The sequence below is a fragment of the Dreissena polymorpha genome, chromosome 4 (genome assembly GCF_020536995.1).
Source record: "Dreissena polymorpha isolate Duluth1 chromosome 4, UMN_Dpol_1.0, whole genome shotgun sequence".
Lineage (NCBI taxonomy): Eukaryota > Metazoa > Mollusca > Bivalvia > Myida > Dreissenidae > Dreissena > Dreissena polymorpha.
This window is the reverse complement of record NC_068358.1, coordinates 2,141,568-2,169,442: the sequence shown is the minus strand read 5'-3', so window position 1 is coordinate 2,169,442 and position 27,875 is coordinate 2,141,568. Positions and strand designations below refer to the sequence as shown.

General features: G+C 37.9%; 1 protein-coding gene across 1 annotated transcript in view; it reads right to left on the bottom strand.

Moving 5' to 3' along the window:
* Window positions 1-1,871: 1,871 nt before the first annotated feature.
* The window catches only part of LOC127879893 (pericentriolar material 1 protein-like), a 77,145-nt gene continuing 51,141 nt past the window's right edge, over window positions 1,872-27,875 (bottom strand). Inside the window, exons 28-42 of the mRNA XM_052426975.1 lie at window positions 26,504-26,628; window positions 26,215-26,273; window positions 19,287-19,455; window positions 18,310-18,535; window positions 16,628-16,729; window positions 15,802-16,062; window positions 15,225-15,428; window positions 12,680-12,918; window positions 12,224-12,365; window positions 10,796-10,936; window positions 8,533-8,651; window positions 6,883-7,195; window positions 5,376-5,444; window positions 4,350-4,470; window positions 1,872-3,645 (exon numbers count right to left, since the gene is read on the bottom strand). Of these exons, the coding sequence (XP_052282935.1) occupies window positions 3,629-3,645; window positions 4,350-4,470; window positions 5,376-5,444; window positions 6,883-7,195; window positions 8,533-8,651; window positions 10,796-10,936; window positions 12,224-12,365; window positions 12,680-12,918; window positions 15,225-15,428; window positions 15,802-16,062; window positions 16,628-16,729; window positions 18,310-18,535; window positions 19,287-19,455; window positions 26,215-26,273; window positions 26,504-26,628 (2,307 nt within the window). The 3' untranslated portion in view covers window positions 1,872-3,628. The remainder of the gene's footprint in view (window positions 3,646-4,349; window positions 4,471-5,375; window positions 5,445-6,882; window positions 7,196-8,532; window positions 8,652-10,795; window positions 10,937-12,223; window positions 12,366-12,679; window positions 12,919-15,224; window positions 15,429-15,801; window positions 16,063-16,627; window positions 16,730-18,309; window positions 18,536-19,286; window positions 19,456-26,214; window positions 26,274-26,503; window positions 26,629-27,875) is intronic.

The following is a 27,875-nucleotide window of genomic DNA, read 5'->3' as shown; positions in this document are numbered from 1 at the left end:
AAAACCCCAGGTATTGTCATAGCAAGCTTGTCGTGTCCGCCGTCCGTGTCAAGATTTGTTAAGGTTTTGAACATTGGCTCTAAAATGAAAGTGCTTCAACCTTCAACTTTGAAACTTCATATGTAGATGCACCTTGATGAGTTCTACACGCCACACCCATTTTGGGGTCACTAGGTCAAAGGTCAAGGTCACTGTGACCTCTAAAAAAAAAAAATCTGTCAAGCTTTCATTTATTCAAAACTGCACCTGCAGCCGACTGAGCCGAGTGGTACCCGTTGTGCAGTGCTCTTGTTTCAATTGCATTCACATTACTCGACCTCGCTGAATTTTCTTTCTTTTCTCTCTTACTCATTGAAACATAGGTACCGATACAATAGTAACAAACGAAGCATTATAGTATGAAATAACTAAATCAGTAGAAGTGTTTATTCAATTTTATTTTACCTATTTTAAGTATTAGTGATGGTACACTCTTGTGGTTTTAATTTTAAGAATACACTTGTTGAAGTATTCATGTTAAGAACTATTTACATTTGTATTTATCTGCCGATATGTTACCTGATGAAATCTTTGAAAACCAAACTTGAATTTTAAACAGATATTGCATTTATCGTCTTTTGTCGATGTCCAGTTTTGACAAACATTTTGACTTTGAACTGTATGTTAATATCGTTTAAAATGCTAGTCTATAATAAAAACTTGAAATGAACCTTCAAACTTTCTTGGGTCTCTTCTCTCAAATTAATCAACTGAACTATACTTCTAATTGTTACCATATTGTTTAGTCGACATGTACACGTACATAAAAACCAATTACATACAGAAATGTGAAGTTGCCTAGTTAGTTAGAATTATTGTAAACTCGGTCCAAAATGAAGCAGAATTATTTTTTAAGACTAAGAATACACATTTAATTATATAAGGCTATGGATGAGATGAACAGAGAGCAACAACTACGCAGAAACAATGTAGCTTTTGTCTCGTCCTTTAGACACCAAGTACTGTTTCTAGTCCCTGGAAACAGACTCGAGAGCGTTTCAAATAAGCCATAGGCTTTTTATGCAATGGAGCTTAAATAAATAGGTTTAAACTAAACCAGTTAACCATGATGACAATAAATATAAAGTAAGGTATGCTTACTAAGTCAAAACATACTGCAATAAATGGAGCTACACTTCATTTAAAATACTTTGTAAAAAGGACATGTGTAACAATCGGTCTAGAATGCCAAACATTAATGATTAGTGTTTATGTGTATGAAAAATTTGAGAAGATAAAGATGTAAGGCTAATATTTAAAATAATTTGAAAATGAATTACATAAACTGGTGCATTGTATGTCCCATGACTTGACACATGTTCTTGCATTGCAGTTATCATTTTTAAATCGCATTTACACGAGAGATGCCTGATAATTGTTGTAATGATCATGCATTTGAAGTCAGCATGTGGAATCTTTTTTATTTAATTAAACAACACAACTTCACATCAAAGTGTGATAACTTTATTGAATAATCCTTTACAACAGTGATGCTTGAAAATTAACAACGAAACTATGATAAAACATGAGAACACTCCACACAAGATTTGATCACTTAAATAAAATGGTTAATATAGCTATCCACTTTAACCTGACCTTGACCTTTATGCATGAATAAATGAGTCGTGTTCTGAGAAAACTGGGCATAATGCATGTGCTTAAAGTGTCGTCCCAGATTAGCCTGTGCAGTCCGCACAGGCTAATCAGGGACGACTTTTTCCGCTTTAATGACATTTTTCGTTTAAATGAAGGCTCTCTTAGCAAAATTCAAATTTAGGCGGAAAAGTGTCGTCCCTGATTAGCCTGTGCAGACTGCACAGGCTAATCTGGGACAACACTTTACGCACATGCATTACGCCCAGTTTTCTCAGAACACGACTTATATACTAGAATCATTATGATGATTACATAAGGTCTATATTGGCAAGCTACAAAATAACTTACATTAAATTCCAAAACCAGTTTACAGCAAGCCATGTAAGTAGGATGATAAAAAAAAATGCGTTTTACAAATAATTTCAAACTAAGTTGTTATATCGAGTTATCACAAGACACAATTAAGGTCTACTTCTGTTATGGTAAAAAAACTACACTACCTAAACAAAAACTAACATAGCTAATCACTCTTGTATTCTTGTAAAGACTCACAATTGGAATTCCAATAAGTCATTTACTACTTGGACGAATTGCTGATCACAGACAAACACAAAACAAAACTGTAAGCAAAAGCTGCAGGATTAAAATTGATTTAGCACATGAAGGTTAATAAGTTACTATTAAGAATACTGTAAATAGCAATGTCATAAATGCATACTTTCACAAAAAAAAGGAATGGCAAAGTGTTAAAAAAAGGTGAACATCAAGATCTTAAACATCTGAATAAATTAAATTAAGCAGTTAATTTGATCATGTATAAAAAAACTACAGAAAACCCGAACAAGAAAAATTGTCATTTGATCAACATAAAACATGAACACAATTCATTAACTATTTTTTTGTAAACAAACAAACAAACATACAGTACCAATGAAACGTGTCTACTTTATGTGCAGTTTTGATTTTGCAAACTTTGCATCTCACTCATTAACATGTATACAACCTATACAGCTGCTAAGTCAAAGACAACAAATGCTAATGAACCAATGACATTAATTAATATTTTAAAAATTAAATCATGTACGTGATTTGAATTAAATTAACCACATGCACAACAAATAATATGGTACACAATACATGTAATAAGTATTCTTAAATTATAAAAGTAAATACCCATTGCATAGAGCTTAAACATATGTGCAGAAAGTGTATGAAGGTAGATTTTGGTCTGAATATTTCATCTGTCAAACAAAGGTATGTGTACAAATTAAAGTAACAGTTATGTGTGTGTAGACACTGTGCAATTCAATGTATCATAAAAAATATAACCAACAGTACTAATTAATTGATTACAGCGACGGTCATATTGTCAATATTTAGATAATGGCACAAATGTTAACACAACTCAAAACAATCACAGCAAAACTACATGAAATTCTACATTTTCTTAGAATGGAATGTACACAAAACACACCCACACTAACACATGCTACTAATTACCACATAAATATTTTTTATTATTTTGGTAACAAAATACTTCATTATTACTAAGAAGTTAGTAAGAGACAGGTGTAACAGATACAACAATTCAAAGATTCAATACAACAATTCATAAAGTTTATACACTGAAGACACATTGTTTGCAACAATATCCGCCATGTCAGCAAGGTTCACTCTTCCCTACCAGCCACATCTCAAAAGACATCCATGTTCTTTTGATTTACCTTACAATAATTTAAGTCATCAGTTTTGAAGATTGTGGATTTTCAAATACGTCTCAAGGTTTGTACTCATAACATTTACACAGATTCAGAACAAATGTGCATGAGATTCCATAACATGTTTCAGGAACATTAACAAAAGTAGAAATAGCATGATGCCACCAACGTCATCACATACACATATACATGTAGTTTATTCCTCAGTTCCCAATTTTCCAGTGCACATTTCTACATGTATGCGATGTAGATCGACAGTATTCAGTTGATCAGGATTAGCCACTGCCGTCATCTGCAAAATACATGAAGTTTTGTGAATTGAAGGATTTTGAAAAGTAATGAGGCGTATCTGAAAGCATACAAAATATTAATTTTGTATAGTCATTATTTCAAGTATATAAGGATATTTAATAATTGCTAGACAGTGTATTTAAATTAACAATAACACAACTCTATGTTTGTGAATATTTTTTTTATTTTATAAAATAGTACAATTTTCAGCAGAACTATCTATCATTCAACCCAGTAATAAAGAAATAAACAAGAGCTGTCACCATAGGATGACATATGCCCCCGAAAAACGCTTTGATAGAAGTTATGAGCATTTTTCGAAACCTAAACGCAAATTTCGAAACCTAAACGCGGACCCTAAGTTAAAGGTCAAGGTCACAGGGGTCAAAATTTGTGTGCGTATGGAAAGGCCTTGTCCATATACACATGCATACCAAATATGAAGGTTACATCTGAAGGGACATAGAAGTTATGGGAATTTTTCGAAACCTAAATGCAAAGTGTGACGGAAAGACAGACAGTGCGATCACTATATGCCCTCCTTCGGGGCCATAAAATCAAATCCTCCTAATGAATCTTAGACAAGACATAAATTTACAGTTAAGCCTGAAAACAGATACAAAACTTTCAACATCTATTGTCCCCAAATTTCTAAGTTTCCCATTCGCCCTGAAGTTCACAAAGAGAGCCACACGCCCCCCTGACCTGGTTCCTTAAGGAACAGAGGGTCCCCAGCCAACTCTTGCATGCCCTCCATCATACCTAGAAGTGCGGCCGCCCCAGTGTTGCCCTCCTGCTCGTTAGCCATCTTGTTTTGTAATTCAGCCTAAAACAAACAGGTCTGTTTATGCTAAGCAGTAAACAATAATATCGAAATGAATCATCAAAACACTACCTTAACTGGAACACCTTTCGTTGACACATCAGATATACTTTGTATTAAACAAGAGCACCGCATTACGGGTGCCACGCTCGGCTGCGGGTGCAGTTTTGAATAGATGAAAGCTTGTCAGATTTTTTTTTTTTTTTTTTTAGAGGTCACAGTGACCTTGACCTTTGACCTAGTGACCCAAAAATGGGTGTGGCATGTATAACTCGTCAAGGTGCAGCTACATATGAAATTTCAAAGTTGTAGGTTGAAGCACTTTGATTTTAGAGCCAATGTTCAAAACCTTGACAAAATGTTAAGGTTTTAGCACGATGAGGACGGCGGACACGACGAGCTGGCTATGACAATACCTCGGGTTTTCTCCGAAAACAGCCGAGCTAAAAAATCACTCTTACTTGGCTGGTTACAGAGCTTGGCATCCATTTTATGACGAAATGGAAATCCCCCATTTTTTTATAAAGGGCAATAACTTTTAATTTCCAGGTGTAAATTGGCTTGTTATCACACATGGCCTGCATGTCATGTCAGTTAATATTTTCAGACAGTTTAGTGAAGAATCAATAAAAACAGTCCGCATTCAACAGCGGATATAATGTGTCCTGCCTGCCCATCCATCAGTCCATATGACAAGGGTGTTCCCATTATATAACCCATGAGGAGAAAGGCGTATAAAAACTAAACTATCACAATTTAAGAGGGTGCATAAAACCTTGAAGTATTAAATTACTTCAAAATAAGTACGTAACAACAATCAGTTCAAAATACATATGAAGCAGCCATTATTCAATCTTCTGTTTGAACATACTTACCGGTAGATCATACTAATAAACAATGCTACTTACTGAAGACATCACTAGCATTGACGGCGGTAGATCATCCATGGTAATAATCTCCATATCACCATTCAAAATCTGTAAAAAAAAACATGAACTCTTCATAGTGATTTGAGCACTCACAAGCAGAGCTCCAGATAATTTTTTCAGCCGAGGGGTATTTCACTCATGAATTTTTATATTGATGAGTAAAATTCAAAATCCGATAATTTTAAGGAGTATTTATGTTCAAAGGACCAGAATTATTAATAAATTGTACATGTAGTGTTAACTTGCTATTACAAGCAGTTCTGTACACAATAAAGCAATAACTTTTGTTTCATTTAATATACTGTCAATAATAGGGCGTACAATTTTTTCTGGTGTTACTAATGACGATGTCGACTTAATAGAGATCGACCATTTATAACTGGCTCGCCATTAATTTTTGTTTTATTTACATGACAATAAAACACAAACACATGCAGACGCTGCGGAACATGTCACAAAAAGAAAAGCCCTTTCGGGACAGGGACTGCCGGTCAGGGTGGCACAGATTGTGACGGTCATATGAAAAACAAGCAAGCAGCAAGTTTTCGCATTACAAAATGATTCTAGTGGATTTATTGATTGCAAACCGGATTTTAATATATCTAACTGTTTAAACAGGTGCTTAGTCACGTTATCTGAATGGTAAGCGGGTGGTATCCGTAAAACTTGTTTATTATATGTGTGTATTTCGGCTGCCATTTAAGCAATGCTTGAAGAAAAAAGGTTTTTCTATAGTGCCACACAAGAGATAAACTGATAGCAAAACTTATATGCTTGAAGTTGGGCAATTCGTTTTTTTTTTCCGAATGTGATGTCAAATGTTTTCACCATTAGCGTATATCGATTCTCAACAATGCAGCGGAGAGTCCGTTGTGTCAACATCAGTCTTTATCGTGGGCCAAAATGAAATGATACCGTTCTGACTGAGGAGTAAATAAGGTCGGGAACCACATTCTGTACATAGATGGTGATGTCACTACGTTTTTACTGGTGTGGACACAATGACGGGAACCAGTCATGATTACATGAACTTATATTCATGTATAAACGGTTAATACGCATTGAAATTGCACACGATGCGTAATCCGAATTTAGCCAGGAGTTTTTTTACTCAACAAAATTTTAAGCCATGCGTATTTTCTTTTTTTTCATGCGTATTTTACGCAAATACGCATCTTATCTGGACCTGTGCTCACAAGGACAATACGTTTGAAACATTAATAAATTGTATTCAACTTCAAGCAGTTTTTGCATGAAAATAATCAAGTAAAGATTTAACCAAATAATCAATACTGGTCTTTCTTAGGCGCTTAATCACACACTAGGTAGCTTACCACTTTTACAATCACTTATTGGTAAAACACTTGCATTTTTACCCAAATCCAACACAAATTTAATCATGTTGTTTCTATCGTTATGTTGAGTAAATAACAAGGACCCATAAAGACACTGATTCTCATGGAGGAGAGTTGTAACATTCACTCACATCCCCATTCATGTGCTCCAGTGACTCCACAAGCTCAGCCTTCCTTCCCTCTGCCCCCTGGTCGGCATCCTGCTCTGGGGACGCTGACACCGCCTGACCCACGGAGGGGAGAGACCGAAACTCCCTGGCAGGGTTGGAGCCCATGTCTGACCCACTGTCTCCACCCTGGTCCTCCCCGTCTCTCCAGCAGCCTGCGCGGGCGTGCATGTTGTATTCAGAGCGTGCGTTGATAGAGACTGCGGTCTCGCTGGGATCCTCATTGCTCTGGGACTCGTCCTCATCTACACTCTCATCATCTTCATCGCTGCCAATCCTGCAACGAGTGGGATACAGTGAGCCATGCTCTGGGAAAACAGGGCTTAATGCATGGGCGTAAAGTGTTGTCCCAGATTATTCTGTGAAGTCCGCACAAACTAATCAGGGATGACACTTTCCACTTTTATGGTATTTTCATTTAAAGAAGTCTCTCCTTAGCAAAAAACCAGTTAAGGCCGAAAGTGTCATCCCCCACCTGCACAGGCTTATCTGAGACAACACTTTATGCACATGCATTAAACCCAGTTTTCACAAAGAGTCATTCATATATCAACATATTCAGATCTTAATCATCATAATTGAAATCAATTGTTCAAAGGCCAATTTCCCAAAACAAAATTCAGTGTTCACAGACAGAAAAGCAAATTAACAGTTTTAACAAGAGTTCCGCGGTCGGAGATGACCGCATTGAAGCCGGATTTTTGATTTAAATGACAGGAAAGTACCTTTCGTGTTTTTGTCAATGCAATACTTAAATTACTGAAATATTGTTCAAAGGTCAAAATGAAATGTAAGTACTTTTCAAGGCATGAGCAAACCTTGTGTTATGTTCTAGGTCCAAACATACCAAAGTTATAACAACTTTAACATTTTTACATTCAAGGTCACAGTGACCTTGACCTTCAAATGAATGACCTTGAAATGTCCAGTGGTTACTTACTAGTTCTGGCCAACCTTCATGTCAAGTTTCAAGACTCTAGGTCCAAGCATACCAAAGTTATAACAACTTTAACATTTTTATATTGAAGGTCACAGTGACCTTCACCTTCAAATGAATGACCTTGAAATGACCAGTGGTCATCTGTTAATCCTGGCCAACCTTCATGTCAAGTTTGAAGACTCTAGGTCCAAGCATACCAAAGTTATACCATGAAATAAGAACTTTAACATTTTTACATTCAAGGTCACAGTGACCTTGACCTTCAAATGAATGACCTTGAAATGACCAGTGGTTACTAACTAGTTATGGCCAACCTTCATGTCAAGTTTCAAGACTCTAGGTCCAAGCATACCAAAGTTATAACAACTTTAACATTTTTTATATTGAAGGTCACAGTGACCTTGACCTTCAAATGAATGACCTTGAAATGACCAGTGGTCATCTGTTAATCCTGGCCAACCTTCATGTCAAGTTTGAAGACTCTAGGTCCAAGCATACCAAAGTTATACCATGAAATAAGAACTTTAACATTTTCGAGCACGCCGCCACCCCGCCCGCCCGCCCGACAACATCAATCTATAAGCCGAGATTTTTTCGAAAAAATCCGGCTAAAAAGCATTCACATTTGTGCACTTGTTATATTGCCTTAGAAAACATTCAAGTTTTAAACACACCTGGAGTATGGCTTGGTTTCACTAGGTGCAAGTTCTATCTGCACACCCTTGTTAGGAGAGTCATCATCATCTTTGTCATCATACATGTCAACTTCATTGGCCAAGTCGTCATCACGTGACTGTAAGAAACAACCTAGTGTTTTTCCCAGGAGGGCAAAGGGGCATGGCGCATTACTTTCAAAAAGGGCATTTTAGCGCGCAGTTTAGGCAAAAAAGGGCAAAAACGTTCCCTGAATACCTGAATTACGGGGCAACATGTAATCGCATCTGAAGCAGTTGTGGAAAAAATAACATATAAACAAGCACATTAAATGGTAATTGATGTATTTAACTGACTATGATTTATATTAATATATTTACCTTGCAATGTACAGTTCCATGCTGTTTCAATAAACTGTACAGCACCACAAACATAATAAAGCAATATATGCATATGATTCTGATTATACACAGATCCACTAACATATAAATGAAACCATGTTTGTCTTATCCCATTTTCTAACAATAATCTTGCCAGATGTTTAAAATAACATTGCGAGTAAATTGATCGCTAACAATATGCAAACACTCGTTTCTGTGACATACATCCACCAAGTAGATTACAAATAAATACATAATGTTGTTGATATCTAAAACATTTATGCATCGTTGATTATCACAGACATTTCATTAATTCCTTCTTAATGTATAATCTCCATCGTTAATTCGATCGTTTACGACGTTATTTGCCATTTTTGCCGAGTCGCAATTTAATTCTGTATAGTCCGCCATGTTGTTCAAATGTCAAATGAGGTAAGCGACAGGTGCGCATGGCAATGTTAAATCGTATACGCGATTCACATTTTGTAAAATTAGTATACGTCTCAGTAATTATTCCAATAATTAGATCTAATTTTCTTAAAGACGAAATCGATAAAGAATAAATTTGTTTGTGTTTTTAAATGTAATTATGCGTAAAAATATATGTTTTGATATAAGGGAATAATGCATGCAATGCACAATTGCCACGAGCATAACATTGAGTTTTTCATCAAAAGTCTCCATAGTAAGTGCGCTTGGTATAACATAGCCTCTGGCATTATCGATTAATACTGACACGGGGTTATTCACGCATGACTAATTCACAGCTTCCGAGCAGTTTTCCTATAAATCGAGCACTGTAATAGATTAAATCTGCTCAAATAATATAGTCGATTAGACGTTGACGTCTCTCGAGTAAATCAAGCACAGTCGGAGCGTCACAGACAATCAAGGACGCTGATTTTGCGCACCAAGTTAGATCGTAAGGCAATAAAGATGTTATCAATAAGGGCGCGTGGCGAAATTTGCCTTTGAAAAGGGCAGCGTGGCGATCCGGGAGGGCGGCGTGGCTTTTCACCACGCTAAAATGGCCTGGGAAAAACACTACAACCAATCAGCAACCATTGCATACCTTTTAGTTAACCGAGCTAAAAGTCACTAGGATAAACTGATGTTGATTTCTGATAAGAGCTGGTTTTGATGTTCTTAGAAAACAAAAACAAAACATTGCAAATTATATATAATCAATATTTATCACTTTCCATTAGCAATTTTTGAAATGTCAATGATAGCATTCCTTTTGCATCATGCTTATGGCAAATGACCAAAGCTTAACAAGGTTAAATTTTCAAAAGAGAATTAACACATTTGTAAAATAACTTCCAAGGTATGGTTTATGAACATCACTAAAATACTTCTATAAGAAGTTAAAATATAGGTTGCCATTGTTAAACATCAAATTACTAGTAGACATTTGTTAATTCCGAAAGGAGAGAAGCTACAGATTTATATTTCAGTGGTACATGATAGCACCAGGTTGCATCAGCCATTGCTTTACTTGAATTCTTGAACAAACAGAAAGGCAACACCAATCTCTTAAACTATTTAAGCTACTTGCTTAAAAGATTTTCCAACCATGGTGAGTTGTGTTTCACAAGTTATACATGTAAAGGTTTCCAATAACTGGCATTTCATGATTCTAGCTGTACTGTATTTACTTTAAACATGGTTCTAGCAGTACTGTACTGTGTTCTACATGAGTCCATCATTTTGTACTGTACTGCACTGTATTCTACATGAGTCTATCTGTACTGTACTGTGTTCTACATGAGTCTATCTGTACTGTATTGTGTGTTACCTTGCCAAGCTCCTCCTATTTGGTCTGTGTTGGCCTCTTATAGAAGCATGTCAATCTAAGATGAAGACAAAGTATGGGTTTATATTTCAGTGGTAAATGTTTTACCTTGCCCAGTTCCTCCTCTTCAGTCTGTGTTGGCCTAACGTCATCCTCGTTGTCACTGGCGTTGGCTGTGGAGCTTTCCGTGGTATCAGACTCATTGTCAGAAGCATTCTTGTCCCCTTCTTCGTTCTCCTCTACATCATCCTGTGCATGCGCAGATAACAGAAAGTTGACGACATGAACAACCTAACAGTAATACACTTCAACACCGTTATTTCGAAGTCGTCGGGACCGTTAAAAAAACTTCGGATTAACGATAATTCGAAATAAACATTTGACAGAAGACTTCTTTGATTTTGTAAAATAAAACGTTGTGGAATTCGCATTGTTCGGTTACACGCTACTATTAATAATTGTTTTACTTAAACACGTAAACTAGTCAGATAGCAATAGATTTTTACTTGTGACAAACGGAGGAATAAAACGATTCTTTTTCTTCTTTTTATTTTTCTCTAATTACAGAACATATAAAATATAATGAATAGCACAAATTATTAGAACATATATAATATAACGAATAGCACAAATTATCAGAACATATAAAATATAACGAATAGCACAAATTAACATACATGTAAATACATTTTCGGAAATGAATAAACATATTTTAAAAAAGACGCGATGTCTCTCTGAACACCGGCGTTAGCAGCACTAAACTGGACGCGTGTAACATATTTCTCACATTTGTCAAGGACATTGAAGAACTCGCTTCCGCCCGTGTTTTGCTCGCAGAACTGCCTTACGTCGTTGATGCATGTGGTCACACGTTGATTGGATATCATGTTCGTTCTTGTGTTGTCAGCCACGTCGTCGTCGTTTTGACGACATTATAAAATTAACATGCTACGCGCAGACGACAAAGATGTAATTATCGGCTTTTGACCGGCCACACGCAGACGACAAAGGTGTGAATTTACGCTCAGTGTTTCGCAGTTTTGACTTCGGATTAAAGATTGATAATTAGGTGCGAATTATAGTGTTGGGACCGACAGAATCACTTCGAATGAACGAATTCTTCGGTTTAACAAAGTTCGGATTAACAATAAAATTGTACATTAAACAAAGAAGAACCAATATCGGGACCCGAAAAATACTTCGAAATAACGGTGACTTCGGATTATCGGTGTTCGAAATAACGGTGTTGAAGTGTACAAATGGAGTTCACATTATGTCTCTTGACTCTATATTTTTGAAATAGGCTGAAATTAAATATTCAAGTTCAATATTCAATTGCAGTTCAAGACACATGTCACTTAAGCATTACTTTTGCACATTTGATTTCTACATGTAATGTTTAAGCAATGAAAGGGCATAATTATATGGATAACTAGACAAGTGTTTGCAACAAGAATAAAAAGTGCTGAAAAAATCCTTAAGAAAAATATGTTACAACATGCTGGCAATAGATGAGACTCAGTCATGAATCAGTACCTCAGAATTCATAGCTTCTGCATTCTTCATTTTCTCCTTGATGAGAGGATTATCCAGGTCTTGCATTAGCCTGAAGAATGCCAGCTCATTAAATAGAACCTCTGACATGTCCACAAGCAGGTCTTCTCCACACTCACGCATCCTGCAAATCATTATGGGCAATCTTATTTAGATTGCAGTGGCTTATCTTTTTGTTAACAAAGGTTAGATTGCAGTGGATTCTATTTTTGTCAACTTACGCAAAATACATTTTTCTACAGAATTACAACCAATTCTAAGGAAAACTCTACTAGAAGATCATGACACAGCATGGCTTGGGCAATCATGGGTAATCCATATTCTTCCCCATGTACATTATCTTTTGCCCTTTCTGCTCTCACATATGGCCAATTTATCCAACAAATCTTACTTTTTGCTCTTATATTTGGCCAATGTATGATATCCTACAAAACTTACTTTCTGCCCTCATATTTGGCCAGTGTATCCTGCAGAATGGAACCGAGCTGCCTGTGGAAGAAGCGTGCAAACTCCTGGCCGCTGTCATACTGGCGTGTGAGTGAGAGCACGAGACGCTTGACGTAGGCCAGCAGCTGGGGTGAGCACATGTTGTCCATGTGTTCCTTGATCACTGGTATCACCTCCGTCATGATGGACTTGATCTGCTGGTCCAGCTGCTGGGTGTCAATCCTTGGGTACTGGGGGACAAATATGTGGGGATATCAAGCAATATCCTTATATAGAGAATAACAGGTTACTGCCCTGTAAATCCTCGGGTACTTGGGGACTAATATGTGGGGATATCAAGCAATATCCTTATATAGAGAATAACAGGTTACTGCCCTGTAAATCCTCGGGTACTGGCGGACAAATATGTGGGGATATCAAGCAATATCCTTATATAGAGAATAACAGGTTACTGCCCTGTAAATCCTTGGGTACTTGGGGACTAATATGTGGGGATATCAAGCAATATCCTTATATAGAGAATAACAGGTTACTGCCCTGTAAATCCTCGGGTACTGGGGAACAAATATGTGGGGATATCAAGCAATATCCTTATATAGAGAATAACAGGTTACTGCCCTGTAAATCCTCGGGTACTGGGGGACAAATATGTGGGGATATCAAGCAATATCCTTATAAAGAGAATAACAGGTTACTGCCCTGTAAATCCTCGGGTACTGGGGGACTAATATGTGGGGATATCAAGCAATATCCTTATATAGAGAATAACAGGTTACTGCCCTGTAAATCCTCGGGTACTGGGGGACTAATATGTGGGGATATCAAGCAATATCCTTATATAGAGAATAACAGGCTACTGCCCTGAAAATCCTCGGGTACTGGAGGACAAATAAGTGGGGATATCAAGCAATATCCTTATATAGAGAATAACAGGCTACTGCCCTGAAAATCCTCGGGTACTGGAGGACAAATAAGTGGGGATATCAAGCAATATGAGCTGCCCTCTGAAAGTGCATTAAGTGTTATCCCAGATAAGACTGTGAAGTGCCCAAAGGGTTATCAGGGACAACACTTTCTACCAAACTGGATATTTGTTCAAAAGAGACTTTCTAGAAACAAACATTTCCATAAAAGTGGAAAGTAATGTCTCTGATAAGACTCTTCAAACTGCACAGGCTAATCTGGCACACTGTACGTACATGCATTTAGCCTATTTTGTCCAGAGCATGGCTCATTAAGAGACTAACACGCTGCTGCCCTATCATTTTGTACTCATTAGGAGACTAACACGTTGCTGCCCTATCATTTTGTAATATATCGGAAAAGGTTTAAAATAAAATAATTATTGTATTTGCGCCAAGCCTACATACAAAACGATAGGGAATTAAACAGTTTTTCTGTTCATCATACCTCCATGCCGCCAATTTTAAAGAAATTATACAATGTAATCCAGCGCGCACCTTGTATGTAGACTGGTATATACAGATACGCGGATGGTATTGGTACAAAGGAAGAAAAACAGTCGACTATTCACAAATGTTCATTGAAGCGAAAAATAACTTGTCACTTTATTCCCACAGACGGAAATAACACAAAATATACATAATACAAAAGATAAAGCAAAGTTAACCGTTTAGTTAGAAAAAAAACAGATTTTAAATCCTTCTACGAAAACAGTGAATTAGTGGGAAAAATAACTTAAAATAAGACTAAAACTTGTTGTAGATGAAGATGGTCAATCAACCTGATGTGGGCCCTTATGGTCCAAGGAACTGATATCTTTGTATGGTTGCAGAAATAAAATGTGTATACATGGCAAGTACTTTTATTTTGTTTAAATAGTACTAAACTAATGTCCAAGGTTTTTTTATGTTTCCATCAACAATTTTTGAGAATGTTTTTGATTTTGCGAGTTGGTATTAAAGATGCTCGCAATTTTTTGAAAGTAGAAAAAAAAAGTAAATTCGAGCCCTGTGACATGATAATTTTTTTTATATCATGCACCTTTGTATCAGGTCATTATCAACAATGTGGTATGATAAATCAGAAAATCAGGATATTATGTTAGTACAAGGTTTTAATTTTATTATTACAAATTATAGATAAATGACTTTATTAAAGAAGAAACAATATAAATATATAACTATCTAGAGATGGACATTAAGAAACAAAACTCAAGATTTACCCTGGTAATGCTTATCTTTGTGGATATCTCGATAGTATTTTAATGTTACATAAAAATAACCAGATGAGAAATCTCATCAGAATGTTGACAATAATTTTACTTTAAGAGATAATTTATGACAACTTTTCATTTGCAGAAAGATGTTTAAAAAAAAATGTTTTGTTTAAATTATGAAAAATTGCTTCATATATAAATATTTGAGTCTTTTTTCATTAATTTGCATTATTTTTTTCAATATGTTAAATACAAAGTGAAATGTTTCAAATAATTCTCATTTTTATAATAGCCAGGAGCGGCTTTGTAGCCCAAAAATTATAAGTTCACTACACCATCAACCATTGCATCACGTACCGGTACTGCATCAGAATTGACAGAGCTCTCATCCCCCTGATCCATGGCAGAGCTGCTGACCTCTCCCCTCTCTGTATCCCCACGTTTGGCTGCAGCCTCTGCCACGTCGGATTTCTCCTGCTCTGACCTCTCTCTTGTCTGAGACTTTGCCTTTGTGTTCATGGCCGCCAGACCCTCCTCGTATTCACGCATTTTCTTGAGAGTCTGTTGGACAAAGGAAGCAGAAATAAACTAGAGTTTTTGATCTATGTTTAAGGAAAAATAACTCAGGAATATAAGGATCTATGGGAATGAATGCCTCTTTAAGATCTTAGTTTAAATGATGACATATTTGAAGCTTCAAAGAAATGGCTTGAGAAATGTGGAAGTTTTTTGCCAAAAACAAAGAACAAACAGAGTGACTCCAATGTACACCAACCTTGCATAGGTAATATAACATGGTAAATGTTTTCATCAACATTTGAATGCTTAGGATTTCAACACAGACATCTTGTTATAACATTCATTCATTTATCTACACATGCTAACTTACTTATCTAAGTGAACCAATGTTTATTTATCTACACATATTGACTACCTTATCAAAGTGGACCACTGTCTCCCCAAGACTGTCCTGGTTGAACGGCGAGTCCCAGTAGGAGTTGGAGGGGGTCGACACTGAGCTGTCTTCATCAGCAGGCTCCTGATAATCAAACTGATCATTCTTCATTGACCCACTTCTCAGGAGCTGACCCCGGCTCTGACCTTTACCCTGAGTTTGACCCGATTTTTCTCTTTCCCGCTCCTTGGCAACGAGGTTTGCGGCGACTTTTTGCTTCAGTTTCATCTGTAAGAGGTACTGAAAGAGTGACCGTATGGTCACGAAGATGTGTTAGAAACAGCACTGCACACTAAAAGCTAAGCAGGTAATTATTGCAAACTGATTAGACAAAGCCATGCACTATAATAAGCTTCAGCAAAGTAAACAGTTTTATGTTGTAGTATAAATGCACTCAAAAGACAAGCAACAGCATAGTGCAGAATATTCCACAATACGAATACAATATAAAAGAAGCAAAATAGTCTATATGTCTTTAACTAGCAAACATTGTTAGCAACTCTAAGCTGTACAAAAAAAAAATTACAACACCCCAGTCAATTGAAAAGGGGCTATTATGTATTAAAACATATCTGTACGCATCTCAAAGTCTGTTTTACTTTTACCAACCAATGAACAGCACTACTGTTTCCAGTTTTCAAACAGTATTATTCCAATGCAATAGAAAAAGATAAAATATATTCATCAGATTCAATACAGCCATCACATGGAACACTAGCAAAACCATAGAAACTAAATAAACATCTATCGGATGAAACATGAGGAAGTCAAAGCATAAACATGTATGTTAATTCCCCGTCCATACCTTGACCTCCTCATCATCTGAGGTCACAATGCTTTCACTTGGGGTCAACTCAGAGGTAATGAAGTTCTGGGCTTCAGCTGTGTTCATCCAACGGGGTGGCGGCTAAACAAACAAGAAAAACTTAACACTGTTGGGATACATGATACAGAAATTTGAAAAACAAGAGATGTGTTAGTCAGAAACACAATGCCCCCTACTGCGCCGCTTTGATAATGTTTTTTTTTTACCTTTGACCTTGAAGGATGACCTTGACCTTTCACCACTCAAAATGTGCAGCTCCATGAGATACACATGCATGCCAAATATCAAGTTGCTATGTGAAGGGACATAGAACTTATGAGCATTTTTCGAAACCTAAAGGCAGTGTGACGGAAAGACGGACGGACGGTCCGATCACTATATGCCCTCCTTCGGGGGCATAAAAAACTATACATGCACAAATCAACAAGTTTACAACATTGCCTTTTTGAATGAACAAGTTTAAAATGTAGCTAACTTTTCATGCATAATTCAATGATCAACAAGCTTAAAGACAGGCAAATGTGAATGAATAATGCATGGGGCAGCAAGCGGACTTGCTTCTTCTGATGAGGAAGCATTAAATACATAAATCAAATAAATGGAGATTAAACACCAATGCAAACCTCTAACCTGTATGCTGCAGTTCTGCATTAACCCAATATGTTCATATTATAGATAATATAATAATAATTATGGAGCATACAATATGAAGCAGAGACTATTATACCGGTAGCTTGAAATATCTCTTCAAAGTAAACCACTGAGAAAACTAAATAATAACAAGCAAATTCGTTGAATTGATATCCCCTGCCAAATAAAGATTGTTCATGGATGGGTGCAAATCCCTTGATATATGGTATAATCCTAAAATATTCAAGTGTAGTGGAATTGCTTTTATGCATCGCAATTCTCCTCATTGATATCTATACACCAACGCAGTTCCATATTGAAATCTTGTAGCGTATTTGAGATATAGCCCTGAAAAGTTACACAATACAAAAACAACAAAGGGCAATAACTCTAATTTAAGACATAGCAAGGTCATGGTTCTTAAGCATGGCACTTCTTGTCATTGATATCAATACATCAATGAAGTTTCATGTTGAAGTCTTGTATGGTATCTGAGATATAGCCCTGAAAAGTTACATCATACAAAGAACAATGGGCAATACATGTAACTTATAACTTATTATAAGTTAAGTTATATTGTTACAATAACTTATTTAAGAAAGTGTAGGGTTATGGTTCACTTCTTCCCATTGATATCTATATCTTGTAGCATATCTGAGATATAGCCCTGAAAAGTTACACAATACAAAAACAGCAAAGGGCAATAACTCTTATTTAAGACATTGTAAGGTCATGGTTCTTAAGCATGGCACTTCTTGTCATTGATATCAATACATCAATGAAGTTTCATGTTGATATCATATATAAATTCTGTGATAAAGCCATGGAAAGGTTTGTGACAGACGGACGGACGGACTGACGGAATGACAGACTGACGAACGGATAAAGACAATTCTATATCCCTCCACCTTTGTCGCGGGATAAAAAACACAGTAGAGAACATACGGTTTCTTAGTTACAGCAGTTCTGAGAACATAATTTATTACATAAACAACACAAATCCAAACAACCAGAATGCTCCGAGTACATACAGCAGATACAGCCGTGTCCTCCACGAGGTATTTGGACACGACGTCCTTGATGTCATAGAGAACCCTCTGTCTGAGATAGTCTGTGGTGAGAAGCTGTAGCTCCCTGAACAGCTCTATCAGGTAGTGGGGCCGGTTCTCATTCTGTGATATCAGCGTGGCTACTTCTGAGTATATCGTCTCTCGTAGGGTCTCAAATAACGTCATGTCTTCCTGGTCATCAGAGTCCCTGCAAATAGTAGGAAAAGTTGATCTATGCACCATAGAAACTTAGTGGCTTTTTTCCCAATCCAGGACATAAATTGAAGAAACTCAGGCTGTATGTTCGTGTATTTGAAGCTTAAAGTAATTTTACTCACCACTTGGCTATTTGCTTTTGTGCACTTATAATTTATTAAAATAAGCCTTAACGCTAAGTTATGAATTTCATGTTAAATTGTTTGATTTCTGTTTGGCACACACACAAAAAGTTATCATAAAAAACTGAAAGTTAATGCATGTACGGGAATTACAGTTGTGACGGCACTTTTCGCCTACAGTAAACAGATGTTTAGAAGATAGTTCCCTAAAACAGATACAACCATGCATGCAAAGTGTCATCCTTGGATCAGCATGTGTGGACTGAACAAGCTGCTCCAGGAAACACTTATTGGAGATGATTTAAACCAGCTTTTTCTACAACAATCCTAACTGAGCCTCTTTCTGGGAAAGCTGGACTTAATGCATGTGCGTACATTGTCATCAGATATTAGCATGAGAAGTCCACATAGGCTTATAAGGGATGACACTGTCCACTTTCATGGAATTTTTCGTTTAAAGAAAAACTCTTCTTAAAGAAAATTCATTAAGGCAGACAGTGTCCACACTGGCTCATCAGGAAGGACACTTTACATACATGCATTAAGCCCAGTATTTCCCTAAACAAGCCTTCTTTATTTCCCAAAGCACATCTTCTTGCCACTGCCCACGTGACCACCTACCTGGCTGCCTCGGCCACTCTGGCCTGTGCCTGTCCAGCTTGTAGGGCAGCGGCCTGACTTGACCGGACACTGCTGACCACACTGCGGTCATCCTCCACATATCCTGCACCGCTGATACCAGCACTCAGACCTGGACGATACTCATCCTCTGACCTTGAACCCCGCTGACCTGTGAGGGGAGGGGTGTGTGAAACAAATTTTTTAAATAAAATTCATTTTAATTATTAAATACTTACCTGTTATCGTATGCTTATACTTTCCAAGGGGAAATAACTCATCCGGAATTTTAACTGGGAATCCGCCACCTCAATACCGTAATACAGGCCAGGTTAAACATAGTGCAATGCAACCTAGCCAAAAATCGGTAACCAACCCTCAATATTCTTTCAATATATATACAAAAATATTAATCGAATAGCGGGGTGGGAGGTGGGACTTACCGATAACAGGTAAGTATTTAATAATTAAAATGAATTTTATTTAAAAAATTTGTTTTAATGTCATAAATACTGACCTGTTATCGTATGCTGATTTTGCAGCTGCAGTGGGAAGGTTCGTATATATTTTCCCAACACAGTAGAACCCATAAACAGGGTTATCAGCTAATGATATCAAGTAATCTTCGTTAAAACGGTATTAATTATGACTTCTCGGACAGAGTAATATGTCTATGTCGTAAAGAAGACACTACCGTTAGTGAAACCACAACAAGCCCAAACGTATACAAATTGTATTGTTGGCACTTCAGAAAACGAAGATAAAAAGATGACAAGGTGGTCGGATTCCTCCAGTAAACAGCTTAGAGCACGTCAAAAAGTGGGGTGTGATTAATATATGCCCACAAAACAGACAGAGCTCTTAATTCATGCGGTCAGATCCTAAAAAGGAATGAATCCTTAGATAGGATAAGATTAACTTTCCTTAGTCGAGGTCTAACCCCGAGAAATAGAAGCCGCAGACACATCTCCCCCCCCCTTTTTTGGGGGAAATGAAGAGTGTCTTTGAGAACCTCGAATGGACTTCTGACTAACACTGCTGAGATAGAACTTCAAAGCCCTGATTGCCCAAAGAAGTTTATCCTCATCTTCATGACTACCAGTTTAAGAAAACTTGGAAACTTGAAGGTAGAAGCCATATAGAGGACTTGATATTAAGCAAGGAATCCTGGCTGACACAACAAAGTGAAAACGACAATAGATCCAACTGGAATTGGTCGTATTCAACAGAAAAAGCATGAATTTCACTTCTCCGTATGGTAAAAGCCATAATAAGAAGGAAAACCGTCTTAAAATTATATTGGAACTGTTAATAAGCCTGATGAAAAAGGTTCATAGGGAGCTCATTAAGCATCCCAACATGTTACACAAGTCAAAACCGCTTAAGAAGGTAAAGGAACGAAAAACATAGTGTTGACGTTCCATAGTTTGGATCAGTTCCAAAATAGGTAAGACAGCACAGAGTTGCGATGACTTACACAAAACAAGGTATACGAGAGCATAATCTCTATCCTTTGATGAAGAAAAGAACAAATTTCTTATCATCAAGAAAAAGATGAGAAAAACCTCTATGTATCTAGCAGAGTGATTAAGGTAATAACTATGCTCTCAATTACCCAGTAAAAAAAAATGAATTTCCATAGAACCTTTATACAGTTCTGATGGAATTATCCTTGCACAAGTAACAAGGATTGAAACTCTAACAGAAAAACGTTCTTCTGTAGAGATAACTAAAAGTTATTAATGGCCAGACATGAAGTGGCACATGTTTGGATCAGTAAAAATATGTCTCAGTGAGATATGATATTTGACCTGTGAAGAAGTTTCCTGAAAATAATTGTACAGGAGACTTAAAAGGTCATAGAACCATAATCCCATGGTTCATTACGTATATTTCATGAAATTATGGCAAAAACTCAAAAACTCACCAAGAAGGCAAGATATTCCAGTTTATGTCAATGGACGAATGTATAACAATCGCACACCCTGCTGGATCGATTTCTGTGAACTGCATTGTTGACGTTGTTCAGCATACCGGTATACACTGCGATATACGATCGCATAACGCTAATAACTAGCGTTTGATGATAAACAACATTCTTTGATATACTATGTACACCATGCAACTCGTCTGCAACTTCACTGGCGCGCATGCGCGATTACATTATTGAACCCAACGGAAAAATAATTCGAAAGAAAGAACTGCAGGACAAAAGGTCCAACAGGGCGTTGAGACGAACTGGTATGAGAAAGACGATAGAGAAAATTTGTTGTTCTTGCAAAGAACGAATAAGTTCCTGATTTCCAGTTACAAGGAGTGATAATATGATCACCTCCGTGTCTGTAAGTAAACCACGACCGATGTGTGATAGTTGAAACCATCACAAAGGAATCGTGAAAATGTGTTGTAAATGAAAAACAGCTAAAAAGAATTTTTGCTTTTCAAGATGTATATGTGCAGGTGATATTCGTTAGGATACCACATAATTGAGAAAATCAAGATACGTTGTTCTATGTGATCGTCCATAACCTTATCTGCTCACATCTGTATAAGATGTAAGGAAGGTTGTGGTAGAATAAACTATATTCTTGCCAAGATAATCTTCTAGTCTAGACACCACTGAATAGTGGTAAATAATGACAAAAAGATGGAAATCTGTGTCATTAAATAATCCCGAGATTAATACAATTATCTTAAAAATAAAGCTGAAACGGACGTAAGAAAAGACGTCTCAGCAGAAGGACCGGTGACCGGACCGGTAAATACCGACCGGTGACCGGAACCATTTGTCAAGGATGGGTGGGCAAAGAAACCACGGCAAGCCGAACTTTCCCACTCCAAACACACTTGAAAATTGGTAGAATAGGACAGTGTTTAACACTTATAAGTTAATGACCTATCTACAGAATATAGCCTCTTCTTGAACCAATAACAGGCGCCTTTAAAATCCTGGATAATACAGGTCGCGAAGTCATCGATTTGCGAAGTACGGAAATATGATTGATAGTGGTACCTCCGGAATCGGAGGTGTGATGGCAGAAAAAGGTGAAAACCCTAGGGGTAACCTTAAGCGGGTCCACGCTTGCCGGTAGAATGCATGGAAGTCTTAAATTCTGACTTGATTAATCCATTTACTTCAAGACTTCTAACCTGGACGAATTCCGAAAGGAATACGACCAGTTATAGGAAGACGGCCTGTTATGGCCAGAAGTGTAATAGAAGAATAACTTTAAGATGAGGTCCCTCCAGATCCTAGGATCTAAGATCTGAGTTCAATAGGTCCTAAGCCATCTACAAGACTGTAGCCGCTATGCGGTCAATCTGATAGGCAATCCTATGTATCAGAACTCTTGTTGATTCCAGTAGCTTGAAAATATGCACTGCCGTAGGAGCAATAGAAAAGCAGAAGTCGATACAAATGTCGTCTTGCTAATCCTGCTAGCGTCATTAATGTGTCCCAACTGTTCCGTGACACTGACTGCAAAGTCTGTAGCCGACAGGTAAAGGCGGTTAAAACAATTCATCCTTCGGGTCTCGAACATAAATTAATAGAGGTCAAATAGTAATGTTCGACCTCAATGCTAATCTCCGAGCCCACTTCAGCCGATCTATCTGCAAGACCAGTAGTCTGCATGTAGCCGGTTGAGATAGAAGTACAAATAACAGATATAGCATGATTTGGTGACCGTCGCCAGTAGAAAATCAGTATTGAAAAACACAAAAAGTCATGTAGATTGTTGAATCCATAAAATATAGTATTCAATACAATCATAGCCAGGGGTATACAACTATGTAATGTAGACGATACCCGTGATACTAAAAATTGACCGATGAAAACACAGTGGAATACCGGTAATTGGTAAGTGGTGACCGAACCGGACCGGTCAATGACCGGTAACTGTAGCCCGGTGAACGGACCAGTCATAATATGACCGGTGACGTTACCAGTTAAAGACCGAAAAAATGGTGGAATCCAAATGGTCTGTTATCAATGTCAAGCACTGCTCGGAAAAGAAGATCATGCCAAAAAAATCCAATCCGATGGCGATGAGACATCACTTATTCTGACCGGTGATCAGTGATCGGTGATATGACCGATGAATGGTGACCGATGTCCGGTGATCGGGACCGGTATAATATAACTGCGTCAGAATGGAAATATCTGGTGCAGAAGAATGACCATCCACGAAGTCATCTGATAATGTTAACCGGAAAACAACGGTAGATTATCAGTATTAATAGGCATAAGTGTCCTTGTAGTCGTAGTGGAGAAAAGAACAGCTTATCCCGAAGCCTGAATGTTAAACGAACTAGTGTTCGTATACAACTACGGCTCGGTGACTGCAACATGTGTGGATGCCATAAGAAGAACCATCACACGTGGAATGGAGACATGATATTCCTAAAGGAATAAAATGGAGAACGTCGATATGACCAGTAGGTTCATTAACGCCTACGTGAGAAGTGGCGACATCCATATAACTTCGATGCCGAAATATTGTTCGGCTACGCTGGAAATATTGTCTTCTACAATATTGTCTCCGTGAGCATTGACATGATCGCTTACGAGCGTATCAACGCCGAGAACTGCTCAATGAAGGAGAGGTATGTTCGATAAATATCCAGTGGTGCTCAATGCAGTCCGCTGATGTCTACGTGAAGGTTGACGACGTCCTCGTTTCCTGCGATGTCGAGATCTGGATCGGCCGAGATGTGGATCGGCTGCGATGAGACCGAGATCTTCTAGAATAACGTCTCCGTGAGTGACGACGTGATCGCTTACGAGAGCCGCGACGATGAGAACTGCTCGACGAAGAAGAGCGTGTCCGATGTCTAATCCTTGATGAAGACGATGTATTCAACGAAGAATAGGAGAATAATTCAATGAAGAAGACCGAGTTCTTCTTCTTGACCGGTGACTGGTGTTATCGGTGGCAGGCCTAACTGATGACTGTTGACCGGTGACCGGAGCGGTGATCAATGACCGGACCGGTGACCGGACCGGACCGGTGACATGACCGGTGACCGGACCGGTGACATGACCGGTGACCGGACCGGTGACATGACCGGTGACCGGACCGGACCGGTGATCAATGACCGGACCGGTGACCGGACCGGACCGGTGACCGGACCGGACCGGTGACATGACCGGTGACCGGACCGGTGACATGACCGGTGACCGGACCGGACCGGTGACCGGACCGGACCGGTGATCAATGACCGGACCGGTGACCGGACCGGACCGGTGACCGGACTGGACCGGTGACCGGACCGGACCGGTGACATGACCGGTGACCGGACCGGACCGGTGACCGGACCGGACCGGTGATCAATGACCGGACCGGACCGGTGACATGACCGGTGACCGGACCGGCCGGTCAGACGTCGATCAATGGTCCGTGATCAACGTCCCCGGTGACGTACCGGTCATATCATGACCAGTGTTGTCACCGGATAATGACCGTATGGCGGATGCCAAATGGTCCGGCATTGGTCGATGTCCTTGACCAATGCCATCGGGCAAAGACCGGCTGACGGGTGTCGCCATATGGTCTGATGTTGACCGACTGTCTAAGAGACTTAGCATAGTACGGTCGCGATCGTGCCCGATACCCGGTGACTGATACTGCAACTATCATCCATGATCTGCGAAGTCACCGGGTATTTATCCACTCTTGTTTCTGCGACCATCATGTAGTCGAATATATGAAAAACAAGAGCAAAGCATATTCAACCATAAACTGGTCACAGACCAGATTATCATACGGCACATAAAATCATTATTTGACCATAATGAAAATTATAATAATACTGCCGTAGATCATAAATTAAACAAAAGTTTAATTCAAAACAGATGAAAAATAAAATGACGATCAATTAGATTGTCATACGGAACGTTAAAATCATTATTGCACACAATGGCAAATGATAAACAATCTGTCAATAGAAGAACACGCTTTGCACGATCTCGTAACACATTAGAAGAACATGCTTTGCACGTTCTAGCAATGTATTAGAAGAGCACGTTTTGCACGTGGTCGTTCGCGCCTGAAAACACCCAGCATGGTAGAAATAAACCATTGTTCGATAAAAACAAGCATGGCTTACCTTTTACAAATGAAACAAAATCCATTAAATCCACACAAATTAATCCGAATGAGAAATAAAAAGATAAATAACACAATTTATCTATTCAAAACCCCAATCAACCAAGTGAAAAACAATATTTTAATTCAGAGCCGTAAGACACGTATACACCTGGTTGATCCGGAAAGAATATTGAGGGTTGGTTACCGATTTTTGGCTAGGTTGCATTGCACTATGTTTAACCTGGCCTGTATTACGGTATTGAGGTGGCGGATTCCCAGTTAAAATTCCGGATGAGTTATTTCCCCTTGGAAAGTATAAGCATACGATAACAGGTCAGTATTTATGACATTAAAATTAATGATGAAACTGGTACATGCTCAACGTTTCTGTATCAGCTAGAACAGTTTTACTCTTAACTGATGACCATTTCAACAAATCAGTAGCTTTTGATAAAGGTGATTAATATTTCACAAACTGCTTTGATGTGAAAGATAAATTTTCTAATTGTGACCTTGACAATTGACAGACAATCTGTATTGACTTAAAACCTTAATCTTTGACAAACAAGCATGTGTTGGGAAGGTAGACACATTTTGAAGTCATAGGGAAAATGCGAGAAGTTATATGAAAACCATTCCAGCATTTTGCAGCTATGAAGGTAAACAATAAAACAAGTTGACCTTGGACAGAGTTAAATCCGCATGTTCTATATTGCCACATATCTGATAAAGAGTGTGGTCAAAAAACAACATGTGTATGTCAACCCAAGTCATGATAAGCTTAAAATTCAAGCTAACAAAATAGTGGGAAACCAATTAAATGGCACAAGAAAACACAATACCTTTGTCCGGTGTCTGCTTTTGTGATCGATCTTGTAGTTTATTTCTCTCCAAAAACTCTCTGAAATTTAATTAAACAGACATTAAACTTCAACGAGTGTAAATGTTATAAATAAAACATAACCACCTTATGTAGAAATCAGGAGCATATGCAAGGATAGAGCCAGGGAACAGAAAAACAATATCAGGTACAATTTTCTTTATAGATAATACTTTTTAGAGATTATAATAGCCGAATGTTAATCAACTAAACTTTGACATGTTTAACTGATTTAAAGAAGAATTGTGCACCTCTTTTTCTGTGCCAAGTAGTCTTCAAACTTCTGTCTGTCTGGTGAGAACCGGTTAGCTGTTTCCTCCTCTTCCTCTTCCACCTGTTCTGCATACAGCTCTGTCATAGAGCCCCTGCTTCGAGTCTGAAAACATGGCGGAAAAATCTCTGATCAGACTGCATGGATGAAAAACATATAAACAACCTACACACTCAATTTCAGTGCAATAACTCCATCCAAGCTACGATTATTCGATGTTTACTGTTTGTAACAAAGACCTCGACTCGAAACACTCGAAACAAACCCAAGCTAATTCTCCATGCAAGCTTTGCTTTATTCAAAGTTTCATAAGATTGGAAAATGCAAACTAGAGATATTAAATGGAAACCGCCTGTTTGAAGCCATCTGCCCATCATACCCATATCTAATAACCGGTTATTTCAACTTCTTAAAACATGAAAACCTCGTTTAAAATTTCATATACCAGTAGATAACAACTTAAAATCCCTGTCCACCAGAAAATAATTAATGGTCAATGCATTCTGAAAAATAGCAGTCCTTATGAAAGAAAATGGTATTTCAATGCTTATCATCTAATTTGTAAAAGCTACATAAAAATACGAAAATATTTAAAAGCCAAATGTAGGAATAAACAAGATATGTGTTTGTCAGAAACACTATGTCCCCTTTTGGGCCGCTTTGAAAGTATATATTTGACCTTTGACCTTGAAGGATGACCTTGACCTTTCACCACTTAAATTGTGCAGCTCCATGAGATACACATGCATGCCAAATATCAAGTTGTTATCTTTAATATTGCAAAATTTATTGCAAATGTTAAAGTTGGGACAAACAAACAAACACACACACAAACAAACCAACAGACAGGGCAAACACAATATGTCCCCCACTATAGTGGTGGGGGACATAAAAATATACTTGACAAAACGCTTTGCACAAACAAAGTGTACTTTGAGGTATCAACATGGTATTGTGTATAAAGTAACTATACATTTTATACAAATAAATATGTTAAGCTTTTTAGAAAAATACTAAACATTTGGCAAAGCCATTTTCGAAATCTATTAATCTTAATCTGACTTTAGCTCACTTGCATGACAACAAAACAACAGATAATAAAGAATTTCAAACTAACAAAAAGAATAAGTTTCATTCAAATATAAATGGGCCGTGGTCTGTGAAAAGGGGGTTTAATGCATGTGCGTAAAGTGTCGTCCCAGATTAGCCTGTGCAGTCCCGCACAGGCTAATCAGGGACGACATGTTCCGCCTAAACTGGATTTTTGCTAAGAAGAGACTTTCTTGAAACGAAAAATATCATAAGAGCGGAAAGTATCGTCCCTGATTAGCCTGTGCCGACTGCACAGGCTA